The sequence below is a fragment of the Arvicola amphibius genome, chromosome 4 (genome assembly GCF_903992535.2).
Source record: "Arvicola amphibius chromosome 4, mArvAmp1.2, whole genome shotgun sequence".
Classification (NCBI taxonomy): Eukaryota; Metazoa; Chordata; class Mammalia; order Rodentia; family Cricetidae; genus Arvicola; species Arvicola amphibius.
In genome coordinates this window covers 23,427,176-23,444,631 of record NC_052050.1, presented here as the reverse complement: position 1 = coordinate 23,444,631, position 17,456 = coordinate 23,427,176, and the positions used below count along the sequence as shown (strand labels likewise).

The following is a 17,456-nucleotide window of genomic DNA, read 5'->3' as shown; positions in this document are numbered from 1 at the left end:
AGTTCAAGGCCAGCCTGGTCTACAAGAGCTAGTTGCAGTACAGGCTCCAAAGTTACAGAGAAACCCTGTCTCAAAAGAACCAATAAAAATAAATAAATCACTGGTTTTTCATGATCACAAAGTGAGGTGAATGAACATTTAGCACACTGTTACCACGCTTTTCCAGTGTTCCACCTTACACTGAAGTAGTTCAAATATCACCACACTGGTTTATGACTTAGAGGGAAGTAATAATACAAGAGGGAAAGATACTGACATTGACAGTGAATGGGCACCAAACAAATGTTAAGAAAAACAAAGAACAAATCAAAAAACCTCAAAATGAATGAATGAGACCCTATTTCAAACAGACCAGAGAAAAACTAGATAGAGTAGAAGTGGCGGGACTCAACTGTAACCTGGGCACCCCGGGAGCCAAGGCAGGACGGCCTCAGCCATAGACCAAGCTGACTGAAAAGGACTGTGATACAGGCTACTCGGGAAGCTGAAGCAGGAGGATCTGTACACTTTTCAAAGTCTGCCTGAGCTACACAAGTTCAGTGCCAGCTTGGGTAAGTGCCTGACCAAAGCAAGTTCAAGGTCAGAGACAGACAGGTAAGATTCTGCTTCTTGCCAGGCGGTGGTGGTGCACAACTTTAATCCCAGCACTTGGAAGGCAGAGGCAGCAAGAACTCTGTGAGACTGAAGCCAGCCTGGACTAAAAAAAAGCGGAGTTCAAGGACAGTTAGGCCTACACAAAGAAACCCTGTCTCAAAAAAAGATTCTGCTTCTGAACCAAAAACAATATTGCTCTGCACTGACAATGAACAGCACAGCAGAACAAATATCTACATGCTATTTATACTGTTTTAACTATTGTCAAGTAATGTAAAGATTTGCTTAAAGTATATAAGAGAATGTTTAAAATATGCAAAGATAATGCTTTTTTTCTTTTAATTTTTTTTAAGGCAAGGTTTCTCTGTGTAGCCATGGCTGTCCTGGAACTCACTCTATAGACCAGGCTGGCCTTGAACCCTCAGAGATCGACCTATCTCTGCAACTGAGTGCGGGGATAAAAGGCATGCAAACAAGTTCAGTTGGCAAAGTCTTTTAAAACAAGGAACTTAAGAACTCATGGATTTTAGGATCTATGAGGAGTCCTAGAATACCCCTGTAGATACGGGAATTCGAGCCACTTCCTTCCTAAGCTGGCCTCTGAAATCAATACCCACCATGGATTCAACTGTTCTATGATGAGTAAGTGAGGATACAACATGGTAACCAGTAACAATTATACACAGAAAGACTGCTTTATTAAGTAATTCCCTTAGTACTTAACCCATTTAGCCACAATTCTTACCATGACTTGACGCACAAGCTTAATGGTTTCACTCCAAGGTCTATTTTGGTTAAATTTTGCATGGAGCCGTTCCAAGAGGGAACTCATCTTACTCAGCTTTTCCGACTCTATGACGTAAAACAGAAAACATCATTAGACACTCTGACATCAAGACCTCCCACCATTTCTCTTACAGAGAATCCCTGCATTTCACTTATGAACTGCCAAAATATTTTTAATATCATTTACTCTAAAACAAAGAAAGCTAGGCATGGCTGCCCACAGCTTCAATGCCAGCATTGGAAAGACTGAGGCAGGTTTGTGAATTCAAGGCTAGCCTGAGCTACAGAGGAAGATCATGTTGTAAAAGTACTCGTACACACAATATTTTCTTACTTATTTTCCTAAGAGATAGGGTCTTACAATATTTTCTTACTTATTTTCCTAAGAGATAGGGTCTTACTATTCCACTTTGTAGGCCTTAAAGTCTTAGATGCAACAATCCTCCTGCCCTAGGCTCCTGGGTAGCTGTGATTACATGTATATACTATGTACGGCTTAGAAGATAGTTTTCAATTTTTATGCCAGGCATGGTGATGTACACTTTTTATCCTAGCACTCAGAAGGCAGAAGCAGTCATATCTTTGTGATGTCAAGAACAGTCTAGTCTGTATGAGACCCTGTCTTAATACAAACAATAAAAACCAAGGGGTTAGAAAAACGGTTAAGCAGTTAAGAGCACTAGCTGCTCTTCGCGAGGATCTGGATAGATTCCTAGCATCCATATAGCAGCTCGCAAATATTTCTATGTCCAGTTCCAGGGGATCTGACACTCTCCTCTGGCCTCCTGAGGCCCAAGGCTCACATGCTGTGCAGACGTACATGCAAGCCAATACCCACACACATAAAACAAACATTTAAAATACTACTAGTAACAAAAACAAAACAAACTTGATCATTATTTGTATCTGGATGTCTGTGTATGTGTATAAGTACAGTATGAACCTATCACAGTACCTGTGAAGGTCAGAGGACAACGTGCTTCAAGCTGTCTTTGTCTTTTATCATGAGGACAAGGGATCTTTCCAGCCTTGGTATTTTGTTGTTTTGTTTGGTTTTAGACAGGGTCTAAACAGTCTGGTTTTGAATACATAGAGATCCCCCTGCCTCCGCCTCTTGAATACTAGGATCAAAGCAGTGTTCCACAATACCTTACCTATCCTTTTAAACACACTAGCTGAAGTTTCGGAGGATCTGGGTTCGAATCTCAGAATCCACATAGCAGCTCATACTATATTTAACTCCAATACCAGAGGATCTGATGGCCTTGTATGGCCTCCAAGGACACCAGATATATACTTGGTACCCAGAAATACATGAAGACAAAACAACCACACACATGAAATATTATTTTTTTTTAAGTGTTGTCAATTGAGGAATGGTGGCACAAGCCTTTAATCCCAGCACTCGGGAGGCAGAGAAAGGAGGATCTCTTTGATTTTGAGGCCAGTCTGGTCTACAAAGTGAGTTCCAGGACACCCAGGTGTAGCACAATTAATAAAAATACAGAGACAGAAATTGGGGTTCATCCTTAACTCTTAACTTGACCTCAGTCTGAAATGACAATCCTGCCTCCAGGGATGTCACAATGAAACTGTGTGTGAGAGTTGTCTCCTCCTGTTCTATAGTCCTCTCTAGGGCTGGGATTAAAGGCATGCAACACTACTGCCAAGTTTCCATGGTTAACTGGTTTGGCTACTGGGATTAAAGGTGTGCATCATCACTGTCCTAGTCTATAAAGCTGACAGTGAGGCTGTTTTACTCTCTGATCTTCAAGGAAGTTTTATTTATTAAAATACAAATGAAATACCATTACACCCAGGACAGACACCCTATCTTAAAAAAAGTTACATATGTGTGATTTTTTTTGCCTGCATATATGTGCACCCCATCTGTTTAGTACTCAGGTGGTCAGAAGGTGGCACCAGGACTCCTAGAACTAGAGTTACAGATGGTTGTGAGCTGCCATGTAGGTGTGTGGGTTCTGGGAACCGAACTTTGGGCCTAATGCCAAGAGCAGTAACAGCTCTTAATCACTCAGCCCCTTTATTCCTTTTTGAGATGGTGTCTCATAGCCCATGCTGACCTCCAGGTCTATTGGGCAGATGACCTTGAAGGCTGATGTTAAGGCACCTGTTGCCATAGAACAGCATGAGCTCGATCCCAGAATCCACAGTGGATAAAGGTAACTGACTCCTGTAAGTTGTCCTCTGATTGCCACACTCACCCTGTGGCAGATGCACCACCTCTAAACAAATAAATTTAAGGGATGCCGTTGACATCCTGATGTTCCTACCTCTACCTCCAAACTGCTGGGTTTATAAACATGAGCCAGCTCCCAGGCTTGAGTTTTAGCCTAGATTATCCTCCTATGGATGTGTGTCACTATAAACAGACACCCTTTGAGGAGGGGTCTCTAACTGGGACCTGGGGATCACTGATTAGGCTCACTGAGAGAGCTCCAAAGACCTGCCTGTCTCATCCTCCATAGTACTGGGGCTCAAACTCAGGTCTTTAGCACAAGAAGCATTTTACCAACTGACTAGATTGTCTAGCCTTTCCACCTCCATCCCTGAAGGAGGTCTCATACAGCCCAGTTAGCCTTGAACTTGCTGAACAGGAGAGGACAGTCTTGAAGTTCTCCTCCTCCTGCCTCTACTTCTCAGTAGTGCAATTACAGGCATGCCAGACCCAGCTTCTGTCAAACATTTAATTGGAACCAAAAAAAAAAAGTAACTTCCAGTTACATAAATACACATGTAATATCTTGCATAAAAATTTTTAAGTACAGCCGGGCGGTGGTGGCGCACGCCTTTAATCCCAGCACTCGGGAGGCAGAGGCAGGTGGATCTCTGAGTTCGAGGCCAGCCTGGTCTACAAGAGCTAGTTCCAGGACAGGCTCTAGAAACTACAGGGAAACCCTGTCTCGAAAAACCAAAAAAAATTTAAGTACAATCTGAAAAAAATGTAACTAGTTTTCAGTATGAAAACACTGACTTCATTAATTTGGGAGCATAATTGTTGTTACTTCCCCCTTTTTTTCCTTCTCTTTTGGTGCTGGGGATTGGACCCAGGAAGATGAACACCCTTGCTCTAACCACTGATCTATAACCCCAGTCCCTAAATCATTTTTAAAGTTAACATACAAAGAAATGGGGATCATGAGACCAGACAGTAGTGGCGCATGCCTTTAATCCCAGCACTCAGGATGCAGAGGCAGGTGGGTTTCTATGAATTCGAAACCGGCCTGGTCTACAAAGCAGTTCCAGGACAGCCAGGGCTACACAGAGAATCCCTGTCTTGAAGAAAAAGTATCCTCACATGGTTCTGTATTTTCAAAGTCAACACATACATAAACACTTAAGTCTAGACTCCTCATAAGAGAAAATGTGGCATCTGTCTAAGTATGGCTTATTTTGCTGCTCCATTTTCCTACATGGGTCATGGCTTCAGTTTGGATAAAAACAGGTGATATGCATTAAGGTAGTGAGGGGAGAATCTGAACCAAGATTCGGAAGGAAAAGGCAGCTGGATCTCTAAGTTCCAGGTCACCGGGCCTACAGATAAGAGTTCCAGGCCAGCCAAAGCTACACAGGGAAACTCTGGGTCAAAAAACAAAATAAAACGAAACCAAATTAAAAAAAAAAAAACAAAGCAAACAAACTTTAAAACAAACAAGAATAATAAAAATCTCTTGTTGGCCGTACAGGGTACAGGCTTGTAAACTGGTACTTGGGAAGATGAGGCAGGAAGATTGTCTTAAATTGAAGGCTAACCTAGGCTACACAGAAAGACCTTGTCTCAGAACCAAACATTCAACCTCCCCCTTTTTTTCTGCCCTCTTCTGAGAAATTGGTTTGGGGGGCTGTTCCTAACACATCCTTCCATTCTCTCTTTAAAGCCCCTGTTCAAACATAATTAAAAGAGCAGTCTTTGAAATGCACGACATAGGATTTGAATTCTGACAAGAGACCTGTCAGTCACTCACGCTAAGCCCTCCATGACCCTGGCACACTGTTGTGTCTCACTGTCTGTCATCGCATATTCAGACAGAAATCGCTCGCGGAACAAAGAGTAAACAAGTTTCCGTTTCACTCTCCCGGCGTCCCACCAGGTTAAGCGACCCTGAGGCTCATCCACTCGTCCTGGTAGGGAAAACCTTTCACAAAGGGGAAAGGGAGAGCACCTCGGAGCTGGCTCTCCGACCTCTCCAACGATCTAAAATACACATTCCACCGGACCCAGTTCCGCGCAATGTGGCCCTGGAGGGGCGTGGGTCCCCACCTCCTCTCACAGATTGGCTCGCCGCACTTGTGTCCCGCCCCCTTTTGCACCCCCGCTCCGTCACTCACCCTCGGTTTCCCCCTGAGCCTTCATCCCGACAGCGGCGAGGTCTTGGGTCGGCCACGGGAGGGGAAGCCTTTTCCACCACTAAGAGGGAACCAAGTTGGCTTGCGCTCCGGGGAAGCAGCGCACCAGCGGCCCCCACTCTTCCGGGGAAGGCTCAATCTGAAGTCCCTGGCGGCAAGAAGAGAAGGGTGCTCGCGGCCGCCGCCATCTTCCCCAACGGAACTTCCCAAAGATCGCGAGATTAATCGTGTTCCTGCGAGACAGAGGAAGACGGAAAAAGCCCCGAAATCTCGCGCAAATTGGCTGATTCGGCCTTTCTTACCGCGGGATTTCGAACAGGCGCGTCCCCTATTGGCTCAGTTCGCGTTTGTATACATTTGCGTTTTTAGGTGCGATCTGTTAGAGTTGGCGTCTCTTGGAAACTTTCTGTTTTCATTTTGACAGATATACAATTTGTAAATTTAAAGCTTTAGTTCTTTGGGTGGGCGGTGGTGGCGCAAGCCTTTAGTCCCAGCACTCGGGAGGCAGAGGCAGGCGGATCTCTGTGAGTTCGAGGCCAGCCTGGTCTACAAGAGCTAGTTCCAGGACAGGCTCTAAAGCTACAGAGAAACCTTGTCTCGAAAAAAAAATAGTAATAATAATCTCTCTACTGAAAGAGGATCATCAATTAGGGTTTTTTTTTTTTTTTGCTTTTTTTGTTGTTTTTTGAGAAATTAGGGTTTCTCTCTGTAACAACTAACGGTCCTGGAACTCAGACATCCGCCTGCCTCTGCCTCTCAAGTGCTGGGATTAAAGGCATGCACCGCCACCACCCGGCTTCCATGAGTTTTGATGTCAGTACTATTTTTTCAAAGATAGTAATATTTCACAGGGCATGTAACTGACAAGTAGAATGCTTGCTTAGTATTCCCGAAGTGCTGGGTTTAGCGCCTAACTAAGGAATGTGGAAAGATGAAATTCCCAGAACCAGTGGCAGTTATGTTGTTTAATAAAATAATCGTATTATATTAAATGTGTTATTCGCCTGGGATGTAACTCGGTTGGTAGAGTGCTTGCTTAGCATGCAGAAGCGCTGGGGTTGAGTCCCATCACAACATAATCCAAGCTTGGTGGCTCTGCCTGTAATTATGCCGTTGAGAGGTTAGGCAGGAGGATCAAGGTCACTGACTGCTACGTAGCAATTCAAAACTTGCCTGAGCTACAAGACGGTTTTTTCAAAAAATTGGTTTCAGGCTGGCAAAACGGTTCAGTGGGTAAAAGCACCTGCTGCCAAGTGATATGAATTCCATCCCTGGTACAGACTTGGTGAGAGGTGAGAACTTGCTCCTGGAAATTTTCATCTGACAGCCACTCATGTGCCATGTAGCAGGAACCCAAAATAAATAAACAAGATGGAATTTTAAAATTTCAAGACCAGTCTGGAATTTGTGAGACTTTATCTAAAAAAGGGGGAAGGTTGCTGGAGAGATGGCCCCCTGCTTAAGAGCACTTGTTCTTGAAGAGGACCTAAGCTCAACTTCTCACACCCACAAGGCAACTTGCAACAATAAATCCAGGTCCAGGGAATCCAAAACCCTCTTCTGACCGCTGTAGGCACCAGTGATGTGCAGGCATATGAGAAAGCAGAACTCCCATACATAGAAAATAAATAAAAATTTAAAAATGTCTTTTAAGGAAGAAGAAAAGGATTCTGGTGCTGAATCACACAGGTTTGTGTGTGTGCGTGTGTTGTGTTTGTTTTGTTTTACTGTTTACACTGTCCCCTGCTAGACTGAAGCTGTAAGGCTAGTACTGTCTCTTATACAACTTTGCATTGCTGTGCCTGCCATGGTGCCTGATCAACATTATATGCTTAAAGAATTATTTCAGTGAGCTGGAGAGGTGGCTCGGTGGTAAAGAATACTGGCTGCTCTTCCAGAAAGGACAAGAGATCAATTTTCAGCACCTACATATGAGTTGGTTCACAGCCATCGACAAGTCCAGTTTCAGTGATCCAGCCTTCAGAATTCCCGGGCTAGGTATCAGGATGCATCTGTTGCACCTACGTTCTTGCAGGCAAAACACTCATACACATAATAAAATAAATCTGAAATTTTTTTTTGGTTTTTCGAGACAGTGTTTCTAGTTCTTGTAGACCAGGCTGGTCTCGAACTCACAGAGATCCGCCTGCTTCTGCCTCCCGAGTGCTGGGATTAAAGGCGTTTTTTAGAAAGAATGATTTCACACACACAAAGAGATGACTTTGGAAAACAGTAGCCTAGTTTGTCATGTTGAACTTGACGTCATACAAAAATGAACAGTCATGTTGATCTAAGAATGTTAAGCTTAATTTTCCCCCTTTGTACAGAGATCAGGCACTAATTATATTCAACAAGGACTTACCTATATCAAACACAGAAACTATTAAAGTATTATCTAAAATTATTTAGAAGATGATACCACTACTTGTGGGGTTTTGTTATTTTTAATATTCTTGGTTTTGAGACAGGACACAGGACATAGATCTGGCTAGTCTAGAACTGGCTAAGTAGGTCAGATTGACTTTGAATTCACAAAGACCCACCGGCTTCTGCTTCCTGAGTGCTGAGTGAGACTCAGCACTACCACACCTAGACTCAGATACTGGTTTTTACACATGCATTGGAAGACAGTATAACACATTTAATTGAAATTTTTTTGGTTTTTTTTTTTTTTTTTTTGGTTTTTCGAGACAGGGTTTCTCTTCAGCTTTTAAACCTGTCCTGGAGCTAGCTCTTGTAGACCAGGCTGGTCTCGAACTCACAGAGATCCGCCTGCCTCTGCCTCCCGAGTGCTGGGATTAAAGGCGTGCGCCACCACCGCCCGGCCCTTAATTGAATTTTTTTTTTTTTTGTGGTTTTTCGAGACAGGGTTTCCCTGTAGTTTCTAGAGCCTGTCCTGGAACTAGCTCTTGTAGACCAGGCTGGCTTCGAACTCAGAGATCCGCCTGCCTCTGCCTCCTGAGTGCTGGGATTAAAGGCGTGTGCCACCACCGCCTGGCCTTTATTGAATTTTTAAAAAATGTTTAAAGTATTTATGGGATTGTAGATTCAAGCAAATCTATCTGTTCCAGTCAACAACTACTACCTATTAACACCATGTCCTGTTTTCTAACCCCAGTGAAAACATACATCTTAACTCCTTCTCCACGATGAGTCACAAAAGTTTCTTCAGTCAATGTCTTGTTGAATGGACAGCAAGAATGGCAAACACGGCTCTGGCAGGCCTTGCCCTTCTCCCCCTGTCCTAGTTGGGGTTCTCTAGAGCTGCAGAACTTACTGGAGTTTATTTATTGGGATGATTTCCAGGCTACAGTCAACAATGGCTGGCTGTGAATGGAAAGTCCAAGAGTCCAACAGTTGCTCAGACCTACGAGGCTGGGTGTCCAGCTAGTCTTCTGCATGTGCTGGAATCCAGAAGAAGCAGGCTCCAATGCCAGTGAAGGGATGGACGTGCTGACAAGGGGAGGGCCAGCAGGTGAAAAAAGAGCCAACCCTTCCTTCTTCCACTGTCCTTACGTAAGCTTCCAGCAGGTGTGGCCCAGAATAAAATCTGGATCAAAAGCCCGTGTCTTCCAGCCTCAATATCCGGTTCACAGGTGTGCCCTCTGTTTCTGGATTGTAGTTCATTCCAGATCTAGTCCAGTTGATGACCAAGAGTAGCTGTCACACCCCCATTCCCTCTGCCTTACTAAAAATCATTAGATTACATTCCTGCAGCTAGTCACCAAGGTCTAGCCCCCTTACTTGGCCACTTTCTCCTCCTGAGGCTGACTACCATAGTCCAGCTATCAAAGTATTGAAACAATCAAAAGCTCCCTTTGGCCAGGCTGGAGAGATAACTCAGAGGTTAAGCGCACTGGCTGTTCTTCCAGAGGTCTTGAGTTCAATTCCCAGCAACCACATGGTGGCTCACAACCACCAACCATGTGAGATCTGGTGCTCTCATTTGGTATGCAGGCACATAGGCAAGCAAAATACTGTATACATAATTAACAAAATTTTTTTTAAAGTCCCCTTTGGTTCACCTAATTAACATGCCCAATTAAAATTAAACACCTCATCCTAACACAGGGTTTCCCTTTTACCTTTATAAACTGCTATTTGGCTATGGGCCATGTCTGTCTCCTTTCTATCACGAAGCAGTCCCTTGTCCCCTGGGACAAATAGCCCTTCCCCTTCTCCCTCTTCCTCTGTCTCATGCCTTTGTCCCTTGTCCCTACTCTCTGCCCCTCTGGGCAATACATCTCCTTTGAGCTGAGAACTTGGTTTTAAAGTCTCTCAAGCTTGCATTATTTGAGGTTTCCCACACTTGTGTTGATAAATTCTCACAAACAAAAACGACAAGTTCATGGCTTCTGGAACCAAAGACTCAAAAGGCAGCAGTGATATCAATGGATGAAAGTTCTTAGTGTGGTTTTATTGTTTTGTTTATTGTTTGTTTTTTGAGACGGGGTTTCTCTGTGTAGCCCAGGTTGTCCTGGTAATCACTCTATAGACCAGGATGGCCTGGCCTCAAATTCCAAGATCCACCTGCCTCTGCTTCCCTAGTGCTGGGATTCAGTTTGTGTGCTACCACCACTAAGCAAGTTCTTCTTCTTCTTCTTTTTTTTTTGATGTACTTGTAATATTCTTGAGAATAACTGCTCCTTAAAATTTGGATTTTTTTCTCTAGTTTGCTGAATTTTGACCAAAACCTAGGTTTATTGCCAAACACACTTTTTTCTTTGAGATTTTATTATTTTTATTTTATGTGTATGAATGTTTGCCTGAATGTATACCTGTGTACCACATGAATGCAGTGTCATTGGAGGGCAGAATAGGACATCGGATCCTCTGAAACTAGAGTTACAGATGGTTGTGAGCCACCATGTGGGTGGGTATTGAATAACAGTTTTCTGGACAAGTAGCAAGTTCTCTTAGCTGCTGAGCCATTTCTCCAGCCCCAAACACATGCAATTTTAGGACTCTGTAAAAGGATTGTGAGGTCCAGGTCAGCCTGGGCTATATTTGAGAGTGTCCTTCAAAAACAAACAACAACCAAAACCAACCAGCAGTGCATGATAGCACATACCTACTGTTTCGGTATTAATGCTCTAACAGGTAAGGTGCTTGATATGAGTAGGCACAGCAGAATACATCCAATAAGAAGAAATCTTTGTACATAATCTGCAAATGTACAAAAATTTTTTTCTTTTCTTTTCTTTTTTTTTCTTTTTGGTTTGTTTTTTTTATGACAGGGTTTCTCTGTAGCTTTGAAGCCTGTTCTGGAACTAGCTCTGTAGACCAGACTGGCCTCGAACTGAGATCCGAGTGCTGGGATTAAAGGTATATGCCATCACCACCCAGCTTCTGCAAATGTTCTTAGTGTGTTTGTGTATTTGTGATGTATATGGGGATGCTATTGTGTGACAACACCTTTCTTAGGTATTGTGCGCGCGCGCACACACACACACACACACACACTATACTTACACCTAGACAGGTAGCTCACTAGAAGATAGGGCCAAATTCCAACTAGGTAAACCAAACAGTTTTACTAGAGTTACTGCAGGAATATGAGTGAGGGGTTACTTACAGAACAGAAATGATTCAAAGCCCACCCCAGCACGGTGACAGCTCAGGAAAGCTGGGAACCTGGAGCACTCTGTCCAGCTGGCGGTCATCTCCACAGGTTCGACAGTGTCCTTTCCAAGTGATTTAGTTGGTCTAAACTTCTTCCAGGCATCTAAGCTGGCTTCTGCTTCTTCCAGACAGCAGGACTAGTTTCAGAGTCTTTGCAGCTTAGATTTTCTGAGATTATCCTTTGTAGTTTGGCTCCTTTACTCTTGGGAAGAAGGGACCTGGTGAATTTGGTCAGTTTTAGGGACTTCCTGAAGCTATTTTAGGTTTTTTTACCTTGGGGGTTTAAGGAGCACCTCTGAAGGGTCGAATACCTGCCACCACCATTCTCAACAGGGGCTCTCTGTGTAGTTCAGGCTGTGCTGGAACTCCTCATATGACCCAGGTGATCCTTTAACTCACAGAGATCTTCCTGCCTCTACTCCTGGGGGCTGGGATAAAAGACATATGTCATCATACCCACTCCGTACCCAGGATCTTAAGTGCTTTAGACACTACTATTGAGTTATATTACCATCCAGGTCTTTTTCAGATCCCTGTGTCGTTCTAGACAAAAGAAGCAAACTGCTATAACCTAAAGCTTCCTTGAGGTCTTCCATTAGTCTGGAGACATGGATCTAGTAGAGGTTTTTTGTTTTTGTTTTGTTTTTGAGACAGAGTTTCTTTTGGTAGATTTCTTTTTTTTTTTTTTTTTTTTTGGTTTTTCGAGACAGGGTTTCTCTGCAGCTTTTTTAGAGCCTGTCCTGGAACTAGCTCTTGTAGACCAGGCTGGCCTCGAACTCACAGAGATCCGCCTGCCTCTGCCTCCCGAGTGCTGGGATTAAAGGCGTGCGCCACCACCGCCCGGCTCTTTTTTTTTTTTTTTAAGATTTATTTATTTATTATGTATACAACATTCTGCCTCGATGTATGCCTGCACGCCAGAGGAGGGCACCAGATCTCAGTACAGATGGTTGTGAGCCACCATGTGGTTGCTGGGAATTGAACTCAGGACCTCCGGAAGAACAGCCAGTGCTCTTAACCTCTGAGCCATCTCTCCAGCCCCTAGATTTCTTTTTTTTAAAAGATTTATTTATTTATTATGTATAGTGTTCTGTACTGCATGTATGCCTGCACGCCAGAAGAGGGCGCCAGTTCTCATTACAGATGGTTGTGAGCCACCATGTGGTTGCTGGGAATTAGACTCAGGACCTTTGGAAGAGCAGGCAGTGCTCTTAACCACTGAGCCATCTCTCCAGCCACCTCCCCCCCCCATCTGTTTTTTTGTTGTTAGCTTTTTTCTTTTTTTTTTTTCCCCCAAGACAGGGTTTCTCTGCGACTTTGGAGCCTGTCCAGGAACTAGCTTTTGTAGACCAGGACAGGTTCTAAAACTACAGCGAAACTCTGTCTTGAAAAACCAAAACCAAAACAAACAAAATCTGCAATACCTTAGGATCGATCATGTCATCTTATTTCTGGTGGGTTTTTTTTTTTTTTTTTCAATTATCTGGTGCTGAAATCTTTAGGAGAACAACTGCTTCTAATGGGTTGAGGTTTTTGTTTTTTTTTTTTTTTTTTTTTTAAATTTTCTTGTTATGTATACAGTGCATATGCATGTATGCCTGTAAGTCAGAAGAGGGCACCAGATCTCATTACAGATGGTTGTGAGCCACCAGGTGGTTGCTGGGAATGAACTCAGGACCTCTGGATTAGTAGCCAGGGTTCTCTCTCCCACCCGAGGTTCTTATTATAAGGAAGGGCACAGGCGGAGAGGCAGAGACATCTTAGAGCGTCCAGAGTGAACATGACCAACCCATGTTCACATGAACCCAGCCATGTGAGGAGAGAGGGTAACAAGAAGCCAAGAGGCCAGGAGAGTAGGAACCAACAGCTCGTGGCCAAGAGATAAAAAAGGACTGCATAACCGAAATGGTTGAGTTCTGTAGGGAGTAACAGCTGGGGAAAAAACAGTGAGCTGGAGAGGTTGAGGTGGGGGTGGGATGAGATGTTCTGAGGAGCCTGGACTGAGTCCCCTTTGATATGTTAAATAGACACGTTAGGTGGCCATTTGTCCTGGGGTTTGAGACCTAACACTTTCTCTTAGCAACTATATTAAGTGTAGCTAGGAAAATGTAAGGTTTACAAAGCTTATAAATCTCTTAAATTTGAGGCCAGCTTGAGTAATATGGGACTTTGTCTAAAAATAAAATGAGCTAGTAGTGGTGGCACAAACCTTTGATTCTAGCTCATGGGAGGCAGAGGCAGACAAACTTCTGTAAGTTCTAGGCCAAGGGCTCCACACCTCCCCCTCCCCCAATCTCAAAGAATATTAAAAATGCATTCAAGGAAGAAAGATAAATGTTTAAGTAATCAAGGTACACACAAAGAATACTTGGCCTGATTTGGTGGTGCACACCAGAAAGCAAGAATCAGGAGTATCAAAGTCAGACTTTTCTACTTACTGGCTAGAAGGCCTCCTTAGACACCTGATGCTGTCTCAAAACTAATACAAAGCAAGGCCCAGAGTGGAGGTGCTTGTCTTTAATTCCAGTACTGGGCAGGCAGAGGCAGGCAGATCTCTGAGTTCCTGTGCCATCCCATCAGGACCAAGAGAGCTCTTTAAACCTAAAGCCTAAACTAATAATTTGGATGCACGCCGGCTCAAACCTATAATCACAATCACTAGTGGAGAGTGGAGGAGGGAGCTACCATTTCAGGTCAGCCTGAGCGATTGAGCGATTGCGTGAGATCCTGACTCACAAACAGCACACTACCACCAAGACTCTATTAAGTTCATTTGTGAAGAAGTAGTTGTAACTCTAAGTTTATTTTTAAAAATGTTTATGGTTTATTTTTATGTGCATTGGTGTTTCGCCTAGATGCATGTCTGTGTAAGGTGTCTGATTCCCTGGAGGTGGAATTGTTACAGACAGATGTGAGCTGCTTTGTCGGTGCTCTGGAAGAACAGCCGCTCTTACCCCCTGAGCCCTGTCTTTCCAGCCACATAACTTCCTATCCATGTCCTTCCTGACCAGGATCTGCCATCGTAGAGTTCCAACACCCTACCTCTGGCTGGTGTGCAGATACAGTGCTGAAGCACTTTTGAATCATGGAGGTCAAGGTTTTTCTGCAAAGTGATACAATCCTCTTTTTCCCATTTTTTCTTTTATTTTTTAAGAGCAATCTTTTTTTTGAGTTCTTTTATTTATTTATTTATTTATTTATTTATTATGTTTATGATGTTCTGTCTGCATGTATGCCTGCAGGCCAGAAGAGGGCACCAGATCTCATTACAGATGGTTGTGAACCACCATGTGGTTGCAGGGAATTGAACTCAGGACCTCTGGAAGAACAATTAGTGTTCCTAACCTGTGAGCCATCTCTCCAGTCCCGCAATCATCATCATTATTATTATTATTTTTTTTTGTTTGTTTTTTCGAGACAGGGTTTGTCTGTGTTATTTTGGAGCCTGTCCTGGAACTAGCTCTTGTAGACCAGGCTGGCCTCGAACTCAGAAAGATCTGCCTGCCTCTGCCTCCTGAGTGCTTGAGTGCTGGGATTAAAGGTGTGCGCCACCACAGCCTGGTCGCAATCATTTTTTTAAAGATTTATTTATTAATTTATTTATTTATACAGTATCCTGCCTGTAGGCCAGAAGAGGGCACCAGATTTCATTATAGGTGGTTGTGAGGTACCATGTGGTTGCTGGGAATTGAACTCAGGACCTTTGGAAGAGCAGGCAATGCTCTTAACCGCTGAGCCATCTCTCCAGCCCACCCCACCGCCGCAATCGTTATTTTTACACGAGCACTCTTCTCACTGCTATTGTGAGAATTCATGGAATTCACAATTTCATTTTTCACTTTTTTTTTCCTCTGTGTAAAAAGCTCTGACTGTCCTGGAACTTGCTTTGTAGACCAGGAGTTTAGAAATTTTGTATTTAAAAAATTTGAGAGGCCCACATGGCAATACTTGCCTATAATTCCAGTGTATTGACACCTGAGCAGGTGAATATGCGTGTCAGGCTAGCCTGGAGAACTTCTCCAAGACAGCAGGAGAGGTGAAGGGATGAGGAAAGAAAAGGAAAAGAAAAAAAAAAAAGAAATTTTAGACACAAAATTTCCTAGGATAGAATTTTATTGCTGAGTGGTGGTGGTGCACATCTTTAATCCCAGCATTCGGGAGACAGAAGCAGGTGGATCTCGGTGAGTTAGAGGCCAGCCTGGTCTACCAAAAAAAAAAAAAAAAAAAAGATTTTAATTCATCAAAAAAAGTGTAATGCAATAGAAATATTCCTTACGGAACCACAGCTGGTATTTCCTGTACTGAGTGCAAATGTGCTTAGATCTAGCTATTCTTTCTGAGTCTCATTTTCTTCTCTTTTTGTAGAAATTTGACGTTTGTGATGGCAAAACATCAGCCTTTTTTCTTCAATTTATTTTATTTGCATAAGTGTTTTGCCTGCATGTGTGTCTGTGGGAGGGTGTCAGAAGCCCCAGAATTGCCATGTGGGTGCTGGGAATTGAACCTGGGTCCTCTGTCTGAGAAGTCAGTGGTCTTAACCACTGAGCCATCTCTCCAGCTCAACAAAACATCAATCTTAGGTGTAGTATATCCCAGAGTTTTCATCCAGAGGCCCTTCAGCTTTTCAGGATAATCTGTCCTTGTATAAAACGTGCACAATGCATCCAGTCAAGCCAATTTTTTTTTTTTTTTTTTTTTTTTAGTTAGGGTCTCACTATGCAACACTGGTTGTTCTTCCTCAGCCTCCAGAGTGCTGAATTTAAAGGTGTGCTCTAGCAGGTCAGGTTCAAACTGACTTTTGTTTGTTCGAGTTTGATTTTTTGGTGAAATGGAGCCTTGACTGTCCTGGACTTGATTTGTATAACAGGCTGGTTTTCAACGCACAGTGATCCAACTGTCTTTGCTTACCGAGTGCTGGGATTAAAGCCGTGCGCCATCACCGCTAGGCTCAAACTGACTTTTAATACCTTTCTACTCACAAAGATCCGTCTGCCTCTGCTTCCGGAGTGCTGGGATTAAAAACATGTGCCACCACCGCCTGGTTTTTAATACATTTCTTAAAAGGTCTTCAGAATCTGCATTTAAGTGAAGTAAACCATTCAGAAATGGAATCCCATTTCCAACCATTATTAACTCCATATATCACTTGCATCTACTTCAATGAACATTTAAATTTACTTGAAAAGACTGTGAAAGGGAGGAGTGCTGGCACAGACCTTTAATCCTCAGCACTTGGGCTCAGGCAGAGGCATTTCAGTTTTTTTGAGTTCCAGTCAGGGATACACAGGGAGACCCCATCTGAAAAATAAAAACTAAAAGCATGTAGAAATTTTAAAGTATTAAAATACAGATGTAAATTGTAAAAACAAAGATCCAGGAAAAACGTTCACGCCTGTAAATCCAGCAATAGGGAAGCTGGGGCTAAATCCTCCAATTTTGAGGCCAGCCTGGGCTACAGGGTGACTTCGCTTTGGCGCTCTGCACTAACTTTTCTACCCCTAAACTAACTTTTATGAATCTGGGGTTCCTCGCCTGTAAAAATCGCAGTGAAGACAGTGTTAAATTTCTTGTTGTGCCTGCCTCTGCTCCCTAGTGCTGGGATTAAAGGCGTGTGCCACCACTGCCCGCCCCAGTGGTTAACCCTGAGGACAGAGAAAATACAGACTGCCTGGCACTTAGTAACAAGCTTTGTTTAAACGTTCAGACTTCCGTTGTAAGAGCCCCAACGTTCACCTGTCCCTTGTTTGAAAAAGATTCTCAAAACGAAAGACTTCTTAGAAGTGTGCTAAAACGCGTCTCCACCCGAACCTGGCAGTAATTCCCCCACGAATTATCAGTTAGGTTTAAGTTTTAAAGGTGTGCGCCGCAACTTCCGCTTTCATAAAGCCTCTCTCAAAAGGGGAGTTGGAAACGTCTCGCGAGAGTCTAACGGGAAGCATAAGGGGCTTGGGCCCTGCTCTCGCGTTGTCTGGCGAAGTAAAGGGTCGCGGCGAAAAGGAAGCGCGAAGTATCGCGGGAGCCTAGGGGCCTCTCGCGAGACTTGGGTACTCGCCCCTCCCCCTCCGCCAAGTGCCGTTTCGGTTTAA

The 17,456-nt window shown here is 43.6% G+C and overlaps 1 protein-coding gene across 5 annotated transcripts in view; it reads right to left on the bottom strand.

The window, feature by feature from the left end:
• The window catches only part of Med1 (mediator complex subunit 1), a 39,378-nt gene extending 33,399 nt beyond the window's left edge, over nt 1-5,979 (bottom strand). For 2 of the 5 annotated variants that reach the window (XM_038326625.1, XM_038326624.1), the window contains exons 1-2: nt 5,731-5,977; nt 1,340-1,446 (exon numbers count right to left, since the gene is read on the bottom strand). In XM_038326625.1, the coding sequence (XP_038182553.1) occupies nt 1,340-1,446; nt 5,731-5,755 (132 nt within the window). In that variant the 5' untranslated portion in view covers nt 5,756-5,977. Of the gene's footprint in view, nt 1-1,339; nt 1,447-5,366; nt 5,522-5,564; nt 5,596-5,730 lie in introns of those variants that run through there. The other 3 variants (XM_038326619.1, XM_038326621.1, XM_038326620.1) reach the window with 3 other exon arrangements.
• Nucleotides 5,980-17,456: the final 11,477 nt, after the last annotated feature.